General features: G+C 41.1%; 1 protein-coding gene across 2 annotated transcripts in view; it reads left to right on the top strand.

Moving 5' to 3' along the window:
• The first annotated feature begins 586 nt into the window (after positions 1-586).
• Positions 587-10863, top strand: part of LOC119010670 (CYFIP-related Rac1 interactor B-like) — an 11397-nt gene continuing 1120 nt past the window's right edge. Inside the window, exons 1-11 of one of the 2 annotated variants that reach the window (XM_037083027.1) lie at positions 587-726; positions 5183-5256; positions 5680-5801; positions 5895-6000; positions 6670-6806; positions 6930-7007; positions 7664-7780; positions 8983-9062; positions 9187-9313; positions 9397-9467; positions 10015-10863. The exon at positions 10015-10863 is cut by the window's right edge and continues 1120 nt beyond it. In XM_037083027.1, the coding sequence (XP_036938922.1) occupies positions 5184-5256; positions 5680-5801; positions 5895-6000; positions 6670-6806; positions 6930-7007; positions 7664-7780; positions 8983-9062; positions 9187-9313; positions 9397-9467; positions 10015-10084 (981 nt within the window). In that variant the 5' untranslated portion in view covers positions 587-726; position 5183 and the 3' untranslated portion in view covers positions 10085-10863. Of the gene's footprint in view, positions 727-3036; positions 3673-5182; positions 5257-5679; positions 5802-5894; positions 6001-6669; positions 6807-6929; positions 7008-7663; positions 7781-8982; positions 9063-9186; positions 9314-9396; positions 9468-10014 lie in introns of those variants that run through there. The other variant, XM_037083028.1, reaches the window with a different exon arrangement.

Genomic DNA, 10863 nt, shown 5'->3' with positions numbered 1-10863 from the left:
AACACGCCACGTTAATTTGTTATTAATAACAGGTGAAGTAAAACCACAATAAAGAAAGCTTTACTCTTAACTTCCTTCCTTCACCTTTCCTTGAGTACTTCCTTCCTTTCTCTTCTCCTTTGCAACCTTGCTCACCTTTCATAACATCTTCCATCCTTTAACTTACTTCCTCCTTTCCTTTAGGTACCTCCTCTTCTCTCCTATCTCCTCTCCTTCTCTACCACTTCCTCAAACACGTTTTCATAGCTTCTACTATTCGCTGTTCTTCCTCACACCTGTTGTATAAAAGCGGTTGTTTTGTGAATGGAGTTTGGTGCAGCAGCTTCCATTGATGCTGCTGTGTGTTGCTGCTCCTGCATCTCTCACATCTAGAAGCGAAGAACAAACAAGAACGAAGTTGAGATGATGAGATTAGAGATGAAAATCATATATCATCACATATCAAAAGTAACTTTCAGGCGACACATGTAATCAAGTATCAGAGGTAAAGTTACTGTGAGGTTCAGTCTCAGCTGCTGCTCTCTGATTGGCTCACAGCTCAGTTCCTCCTGAGGAAATCACTCCTTTTATAGTTAACGGCGCGTCGCGCGGCTGTTTTCCGGGTTCACACTCACTCAGCATGTAGAGGAGGCGGACCGCCGGGAGACACCTGGACCACCGCGGACACGCCGGAGCCCCGACACACCGTATCGATCCGCACGTATCGATCAGCTCGCCTATCAGAAGGTGAGGAGCGGGGGGGAGGGGGGTGATCAGGGGGGAGGAGGAGGGAGGAGGTGTTGAGGGATCTGGAGGGGGGTTCAGTCCTCTCAGGGTGGATCCTGGTCTCGGATCAGACATGTCAGGTCCTGCAGGACTCCGCTGCTGCTGCTGCTGCTGCTGCTGAGAGTCACTCACACTCTAAAACTACACAACTCGACTTTTTACCGAGTTTAACTGACGTCACAACAGGTGACGGTCCACTTTATTACTTCCGCTCACAGATCAGATCAATAACCATCAACATCACGGCGGTTTACTGAAGGTATGTGACGTCACACACCGAGCAGCCTCCTGGTGTCAGTCCGCTGCTGGAGCCTCACAGGAGGCCGAGCAATCCTCACCAAGTACTAATACTCACACTGGGTACTTATACTCACACTGGGTACTTATATTCTGCGGAGGAAACACTCAACCAGACATCCGCAGCAACACACAGGTGGAAATATCTACTCAAGTACCAGGGATGGAAAGTAACTGATTTAGTCAACAGTGTTGTAAAAGTACCAAACAGTCTTACTTAGTAAAGAATAAAGATATGGTGTTAAAATATTACTTTGTGAAAGTGAAAGTCACACGTATAAAGGAAGCTCGAGTACAAGTCTTAAAATATCTGATATAAAATTCACCCAGCATGTAATCTGCAAAGTAAGTAGTAACTAAAGTGATAATCAAGTTATTAATCAAATAAAAGTGGTGGAGTAAAAAGTACAGTATTGTTGTGGAGTGAACGTATAGAGCAGGAGACGTAAATACTCAAGTGAAGTACAAGTACAGCAAAGAACAGTATGAATGTATTCAGTTACACTTGTAAAGAAGTATTACCAGCTAAAGTACCAAAAGTACTGCTGCCGCTGCAGCAGTCAGTCAATTAATTGATTATTGATTGATATTATTGATATTATTGATATTCAATTTGCATCGTTTTAATAAACTGATCGATTGTTCTGGTCATTTTTGACCAAAAATATCAAACATTTACTCAAATGTTTGTCGTGTAAAATAGTCAAATTAACATATTTGAGTTTGATGATGAGAAAATTATCATTATTTTATTATTTACAGACACACACTATTATTTAAAGGCGCTACGTAGACTTCAAGAAGAAATTTAATATTTACAACATTATTGAGTTATAACACAAAGTTTTCTCCATCAGTGAATAAACAAGCTGGTTTCAGAGGAAAATATGGTCTCAGAACACTGATGAAACTAGACAGGTGGCAGGGTCCGCCACATATAAACAAGGTAACGCAGTATAAAGTGTGTTGTCCTTTAAAGTCAGTTTGATTATTTGGTTTATTCAGTCATGCAGACAAAGACAGTCTGATGATTCAGTTTGTTTGAGTCAGTGAAGATGTTTCTCTGCTCATTAAATCTACAGACTGCTCCTTTAATCAGTGTTAAAAGATAAGAGACGTGTCCAGAGAGGCTTCTGTAACAGAACCTTCCTCCCGCACAGAACATAAATAGATTCATCAACATACTCTGAAACAAAAACAGAAACACAACTGAAACTTTAATTGTTGTGTTTTCACCTGTCAGTTTGTTTCAGAGCGTCTTCCTGCCAACATGTTTCTGACAACTACCTGACAGGTCACATGTCAGTTTAACCTGAGCAGCAGCAGCTCGTTAATCACTCACAACTTTAACTTTTTAATGTCCTCCATGTTGGACTTTAATATGTTCTGGTCACAGTGAGCAGTCTGTCTCCCCTCTCCATGTGTCCTCCGGCTTCTGCCAGAGAAAAATCACATTTCATCAACAGCAAAATAAAGTTTATTCATGCAACACTTTAAAATTATGTACATTTATGGAGGTTTATGAATTTTGGCAACAGAGAGCTGAAGTCTGTAGTCCTAAAGCCCAGGAAGCAGTTAGCATGTTAGCATGTTAGCACTGTGTTGAGTGTTGATGTGTTTTCAGTTAAATGTGTGAAATAAGCTGTATGTACAGGATGAACATATTAAAGACGAGACCGTGATGTCGCACCACGGATTAGTTTTCTTGTTCTGTATTTGTGACTTTATGCACGTTTAGTTATAAGACGAGTTGAAATGTGTCGATGTGTCACGAGATATTCTGAGGTCACAAAACGGGCGCCAGAATATTTCTCCTGAAAAACTCGTGTTAAGTTTTTTTAGTTTTTTATCTTGGGTGAAGCTGTTACTACATGTGAAGTTGGACCATGTTGGACTGTGAGCTGCTGGGACAGTTTCAGGTCCGGTCAGGAGAATAAATGGTGAAACATTCAGAGGTCAAAACTGTAAACAATCACTTTCAGTGATTTACAGATAAATATGAACATGAATCTGCTCGTGAGAATGAGACAATATGTTCTGGAACCCTGAGCTGAATACTTTGAGTGATTATCACTAACGATGTGTTAACTTCCCTCTGTCGAGCTTTATACTTTATCAGTTTGAGACTCACAGCTGAGTTTGTACGAGGAGAATATCTGAACGCACCTGAACTCATCATATAACCTGCACAGGAAACATGAGATGCCTTCAAGTGCAGGATGAATTCACGTCTTTTAAACAACCGATCTTTGAACGATGATCATTAATTAAAGTTACTTGAGGATGAAACAACGTGTTAATAATGGCTCTTGTGACGGTTTGATGCAGTTTGACGCGGCGTCGTGTCTCTGCTGCTCGCCGCTGCATCGTGTTTCACCTGATCTGAGCTCAGTCTGCTTCACTTCCTCTGTTTTAAATTTAGGCCAAACTTTCAGAGACTTCATCACTTCCTCTTTTCACTGTTTTTCAACGAGAAGACGCTGCTTCCAGTTCAGTTTGCAGCTCTCCAACTCAAACGACGCTGCGCCGGTCTGAGGAGTAACCGACCTTTACTGAGCTGAATTTATCTTGCAGAGTGTTAGAGCTTCGTTAATCCCCGTCACTCTCACAGTAAGTAGCTCTCAGGTTGTTAAAGTAAATCATATTCTGTTTACCGTGTCTCACGTTGGTACTCAGACCACAGACTCCATGTTTTTTACTCTCTGTTGCGTCACTTTAGCAGCATTTCACTGAAGTTCAGCCAGACATGTTTGGTATCAGTGGAAACTTTGGGATCTGGGTTAGAGTTCAGAATAAAGTTCAGATTGTTTGAATGAAGTTTGCATGAGTTTGATCGACCTGAACCTCCGGTGCGTCACTGAGGTTTGTAATAGTCTTTGTGGTCGATGCAGGTTCACTGTGTGTGTGATGGTTTGTTGAAATGTGTCTAAAATCTCATTTTGCTTCGCTTTTGTATGAAGTGCGTCATTAAAAGCACAAAGTCGCAGATCGAGGCTCCAGACTGCTGCTGCATTAACAACCTGTGTTCCTGTGTCCACATTAACACGCTGCACATTCAGACAGAAATGTGTGTTTACGCCTCACAACTCCTAAAACTGTTTCTGGGCGTGTTTTTATTTTTGCTCCTTTCACACTTTCTCACTGTGAACTTTCACTTCACAGTCACGGCGAGAATTAAGTGGGAAATTAAATGTCATCTGAGCAGTCGAACATGAACGATGAACACTTTCATCGCTCTCTGTCTGATGTTGATGAAGTGGCTCTAATTAAAGATCAGATACTTCGTTACATGTTCTCACGTGAACGTCTCCAGTCGAGAGTTCGTTTGAGGACTGTTGGAAGTTTTTACAGATCCTGTTTTTAATGAATGTTTCCATTTTGTCCATTTTAAAGAAAACATTCCCTCAAAAACACCGACAAGTGTCATAGTTCACTGAACATTTCTGGAGCTACACAATAAAAAAAAACCAACTAATTAAATGATCAGTTTCTGAACTTCATGTCACGGCTGAGGCTTTTAAAGATGATGAGCAGCTTTCTGCAGCTCTCACTTGTTTTCATCCCTTTATTTTGGTCGACTGGTCGTTACTGCTGAGTAACAGCCAGACTGCGGTATTTAAAGGAGCAGTTCACCCAAACAGTTCACCCACTCCTCTCCTCCTCCTGATGATATAAAGACCTCCTCTCCTCCTCCTGATGATATAAAGTCCTCCTCTCCTCCTCCTGATGATATAAAGTCAGGTGAAGTGTGATAGTCCACAGAACAGTTCAGGAGCTTCACAGTCAAACAGAGCTGCAGCGTTCTGCTGAACAACTGAAGCAGCTGAAACTTGATTTAAAACATCAGATGTCTCCATCAGCTCGTCTGCTGTGATCACAGTCTGCAGGACAGAACACATCACAGCTGATCTCAGACCAGATTTACAGCTGACACGTGCGGTCTAGCTCAGCAGCTACAGTGAAGCTTTAAAAAAGGTGTAAATAAAGTTAGTCTGCAGTGTGTCGCTTAGATTTTTCTTTAAATCAGCAAGTCATGATTTCTATTCCCATGAACACATCAGCTGACAGTATACTGTGTGTGTGTGTGTGTGTGTGTGTGTGTGTGTGTGTGTATTGACAGCATGGGGAACCTGATCAAGGTGTTAACCAGAGACATCGACAACAATGGTGGAAACTTCTTCCTGGACTTTGAGAGTAAGACACACACACACACACACACACACACACACACACACACACACACACACACACACACAAACATGGAGTCTGTCTGTCTCAGTGATGGACAGGTTTGTTGTGAGAGCAGGAAGTGACATCACATCACAGGTGGTCACGCAGGATGGATGTTGATATCAGGTGTGAACAGGAAATGTGCTGCAAAACTAAAAGCAGGAGCTAAAAGAGGCTAAAAAGCTCCAAAGAGCTGCAGACGGAGGTGATCGTCTGTTTACGTCTCTAAACACTTTCCTGAACCTCAGTATTCATCAGCAGGAGGCGGAGCTAATGACATCATTAGATCACATGCTGCACCTCAGTGTTATCCAGAGAGGGAGGGGTGAGACAGGTGAGACAGGTGAGGCAGTGAGTGATGATGAGGACACTTACGTTTCCTCACAGATGCTGAGCCCACACAGTCAGAGACGGAGGTGTGGGAGAAGGTGAGCCAGGTGCTGATGGAGGCTCGGGTCATCCTGGACGACCTGCAGGCGTACAGAGGAGCAGGAGAGGAGATACGACAGGTGAGCACGAGCTGCACCTGTCTGACAGATGTAGTTACTTTACAAACACAGAAGAGTTTATTAGTAAATTCATGTGTGTGTGTGTGTGTTCAGGCCATCCAGAGTCCTGGAGTGGAGGGGGTCCAGGAGAAAGCCTGGGCAGCTGTTGTTCCTCTGGTCACTAAACTGAAAACCTTCTATGAGTTCTCCCAGAAGCTCGGTAACAACCTGACGACAGCTTCCTCTCTGAATAACTTCCTGCTGTGATTTCTGTCCACTGACAGTGTGTCCATGAGATGTGCTGGAGTTATATTGTCCCCTCAGGACAAACTTCACAGTTTATGATCCACTGTTAATGAGCTAAATCACCAGGAAGTGGTTTATATGGAGGACCGGAACTGTCAAAATAAAGGACAGGGGGGTCGATGAACGAGTGAATTTGTTGTTTTAAATGCACCAAAGATAAAACTTATTATTATCACTATGAATTAATCTATAAAATCTATAAAATGAGGCAAAGACTGATATTTTTGTTTTGGATTTATTTACGTTTGTTTTTAAAAATTATATTAGGACTTGTTTTAGTTTAATTAATTTAGTTCTGTGTTATTGTGCAAAAAATGTAAATACATTAATAAATACATTTGAAAGTGAAAAATGTAAATGGGAAACTAACAACAAAGTCATTAATACACAAGCAAATTAAATTAGAAAATAACTCATGTATAAATTTGTGTTATTATAGTTTCTGCTATAATTAATATAATTTATTTATTGAGACGTTTATTTCTTACTGTATTTGATTTATTTATTTGGTGGAATATTTCCCTTCACTGTTTCCTGTTTTCACATGTTTGATTGGAGTTTTTGTTTCTCCTCCTCCCGTCAGAGTCCAGTCTGCGGTGTCTCCTGGACGTCCTCACCAGCTCGGCTTCGACTCCCACTCAGCACCTGGAGCAGAAACAGGCTCTGGCTCGTCAGTTCGCTCACATCATGCACTTCACGCTGCGCTTCGACGAGCTCAAGGTGCTCCTCCACCTTATCTTTACCTGCGCCACCTCCTCTTCTCCTCTACATCCTTTATTGTGATGAGCTTATTGCTGGTTCTGTAACTGAAGAACCGGATCTGATTCTTCCTCTCTGTCTCAGATGACGAACCCGGCCATCCAGAATGACTTCAGCTACTATCGCAGAACCATCAGCCGCATGCGGATCAACAACCTGTCGGTGAGTAACGAACCATCAGTGACATCATCACAGCGACCATCAGTGACATCATCACTGCGACCATCAGTGACATCATCACAGCGACCATCAGTGACATCATCACTGCGACCATCAGTGACATCATCGCAGCGACCATCAGTGACATCATTGCAGCGTTCAGACACGCAGACGTCCTGAGAATGTTTCATGTCGAGGCCTCAAATATTAAACTGTTTCACACTCCATGTGTCTGGAGGACTGAGACTGACAAAATATAAAATATAAACCTGGACAAATAAATAGTTAAAAAAGCAAAATAAAACAAAACATAAATGTGGTCATTTATTATTAAATGTGACATAAAGTATGTTTTTGTTTCTTCCCTATTTGTTTTACCATTTTATCCAACTAAATACTTATTAATTATACATTTTGTTTATTTATTTATTATGTATGTATTATGTTGGAAAGTAACACAGAAACTTGCATATAAATGAATTTAAAAATGAATAACTGAATAAATTAAAGAGAAAATAAAACAAGCAGGTAATTAAATACAGAAGAGAATTAAAAGTTGGCAGTTTCAGGCCTCCGTAGAGGTTTAAGGGACTATAGTTTATTTCTGACGTTGTGACATGAGACGATGTTCAGCTGATCACTGTTTTTTTTTTTTCCAGGCCGACGCAGGAAATGAGGTCAACAACGAGCTGGCCAATCGGATGTCTCTGTTTTACGCCAGCGCCACGCCGATGCTGAAGACGCTGAGCGACGCCACGTCGAAGTTCGTCTCAGATGTGAGTCTGTCTGTAGATTAATCTCTCGGTTTAATAATTTATTAATTGTATTTATCGTTTTTCTAAATAAATGTGTTAATTAAACAGTTCACTAATTAATTAATTAATTAATTAAATTTGGATCATTAACTTAGCGTATGGAGACCTGAAACTGACAAAATCAATTAATAAATGGCTAAATAAATTAATTTGTGCACTTAAAACAAACGAAGGAATTAATTAAATTACACAATGTGACATGAATTTATCTCCCTGATTTAAATTGCCTTTTAATTAATTCCCCAAGTTATTTATATTCAATTTCCATCCATCCATCCATCATCTGTACACATTATATGTACGCCGCTTAATCCTCTGCAGGGTCGCGGGGTTATATTCAATTTGTTTTACTATTTAATTTATTAATCTATTGTTTCATTTAATTATCTCATTTAATTTAGAAATGAAATACTGAATAAAAGAATGGAAATTGAATAGGAAAGTAAAGTAAATAAATACAGAGGCAAATTAAAATATCATTGTATAAATTAACTAAAGGCATCATTTCTTTTAAATATCTTTTTTGTTGCATCGATGGGAAATTAATGTTGTTCACTGAACCATTAATTTCTATCTTGTTGTATTTTATGTTGGTAGTTTCAGTCCACACAGGAAACACGAACATGTCACAGTTTAATTTGAATCATAGAATGTAGTTTGTGTGTGTTGGTGGTGTGGTGACCACGTCAGCCTGCAGGCGGCGCTGCAGCACCAGAGTCTGTCTGTGTTGTTACTCACTGAAGCACCAGCAGGGGGCGCTCCAGAGCCGAGAGTCATACAATTTCCACACAAGGTTAAAATGGTTTATATTAATGTTCGAACTCCAATCAGTCAGATTTAATGGAAAATATTTTTCCTTTATTCTCACAATTCTTCTCTTGTATCTGACTCTATATATTTAAGTTATATTTGCTTCTTATTTCATATCACTTTAACACCCTTTTTATTTTATATGAGGTTTATATTATGTGGTTTTCTAAGTAAGTTTATTTTTGATATTTAAAGAACATGGCAATGTGTACTTTTACATTGTTGTCTTTGTACTTAATTAAAAGATCTAAAACGAACAGTCGCCTGTGCGCATGGTTTTATATACATTACTCACCGTTAATGTTGGAGACTTTAATAAAGTTGTTATTGAATGAAACTTTATTGTCCTGCAGAACCCGGACGTCCCGATCGAAAACACGACAGACTGTCTGAGTACGATGGCGAGCGTCTGCAAAGTGATGCTGGAAACACCGTGAGTCCCGACGCGTTCCTAAACGCATCATCGCAGCCACCTGCCTCAGACCTGAACCAACACTGTGTGTGTGTGTGTGTGTGTGTGTGTGTGTGTGTGTGTGTGTGTGTGTGTGTGTGCGCAGGGAGTACCGCAGTCGTTTTGCCAGTGAGGAGACGGTGTTGTTCTGCCTCCGTGTGATGGTCGGCGTCATCATCCTGTACGACCACGTTCACCCGGCCGGAGCCTTCGTTAAGACCTCCAATATAGACGTAAGAGGAAAGAACACACACACACACACACACACACACACACACACACACACTAATTAACTGTGCTGTCTGCTCGTTACCAGATGAAAGGCTGCATCAGAGTGCTGAAGGAGCAGCCGCCCAGCAGTGTGGAGGGATTACTCAACGCTCTCAGGTCTGACAGCAGTCTGTTAGTTCAGACCAGACACAGTCAGGACCGGTTCAGACCCGGTACCAACATCCAGCCTGAGTAATCAGATTACAGGTGGACAGCTCGGAGTACAGGTGTGAATGAGGCACATTTGAGATCCACACACCCGAGACTGCACATGACCACAGAAGAAGAAGAAGAAGAAGAAGAAGTTCAGCTGATCCATCAGCTGAACCAGTAACACAACATCACCAGACTCCTTTAACAAAACTACTGATTTTAAGAGTTTCTGAGTTGAAACAAACTTTATGACCTTAGTGAAACTCCGTCGCTGTCAGATTCTTCTTACTTCGTCCTTCCTGTGAGAGAGGTGAGATCTGATCACACCTGGTCTCAGGACAGATGTTGGTATCAGGTCTGATCAGTGTCTGAATGGCAGAATACTGATTTTCCCCATTTTGACTTGAGTGACTTTTAATTTAAACTCCATCATTAACCTGAGACTTTCCTGATCTGACATTCTGATTATTACTGTGTGTTGATAACCGAAGTGCCTCCTCCGTCCCTGCAGGTATACGACCAAACATCTGAACGACGAGGCGACCTCCAAGCAGATCAAAAACATGCTGCAGCAAAATTAAGTTGATGCTTCGTCGGCTGAACTGAAACTGGAGCGACGCGGGAGACGGAAGTGTTATGGTCCAAATTTCAAAAGAACTACTGAACAAAGCTGTAGCTCATGTTTCATTGTTTAACCTCAGTTTGTTGTTTTTAACTCTCATTTGAAAAAAATGTGTTTTTTTTGTTGTTGTTGTTATAAAGAGAAAAAGTTGGTTGATCCAAGAAAAGATGATGTTTAAACCAGCGGCTGTGTCGGAGCTGCATTCAGTCACATCTGCAGACACGATCTGCTCAGTGGAGGTTCAGCCGGGTCTGCTCGATTCAGACAAACATCTGGAGACGTTCCAACATGTTGATCGATCGTCTGTGATGTGACCTGAATGCAGCTCTGACAGATCTGCTAGATGTCTGATAGATCATCACTTCAGGCCCGTTCTCCACCTCAGAACCTTTTACAGAACCATTTTCAAGAGCCCAGGAACTTTCCCTTCGGAGGAACCGTTTCCTGGTTAGATTCCTCGACCACAGTTCTACCTCAGAACAAAGTCTCTGTGGCCGAGCTCAAACTTCAGTCGACTGTCAGCTGGTTAGAAATAAGATGATGTCACGTACGTCTGTGCACCAATCAGAGCTCAGCATCATTTGAGTCACACTCGATGACAGCATTCTCTAACGTTTTAGTTAAGCTTTGTTTTATAAAACATCAGACTTCTCTCTATTTTCTCAAATTATTGATTTTTTCTTAAAATTGTGACTTTAAACTCAGAAATTTGAGAAAAAAAATCTGATTTCTGAGTTT

The sequence above is a fragment of the Acanthopagrus latus genome, chromosome 21, assembly GCF_904848185.1.
Source record: "Acanthopagrus latus isolate v.2019 chromosome 21, fAcaLat1.1, whole genome shotgun sequence".
NCBI classification, from domain to species: domain Eukaryota; kingdom Metazoa; phylum Chordata; class Actinopteri; order Spariformes; family Sparidae; genus Acanthopagrus; species Acanthopagrus latus.
The sequence above is the reverse complement of the archived record's forward strand: the minus strand, read 5'-3'. Positions and strand labels throughout refer to the sequence as shown.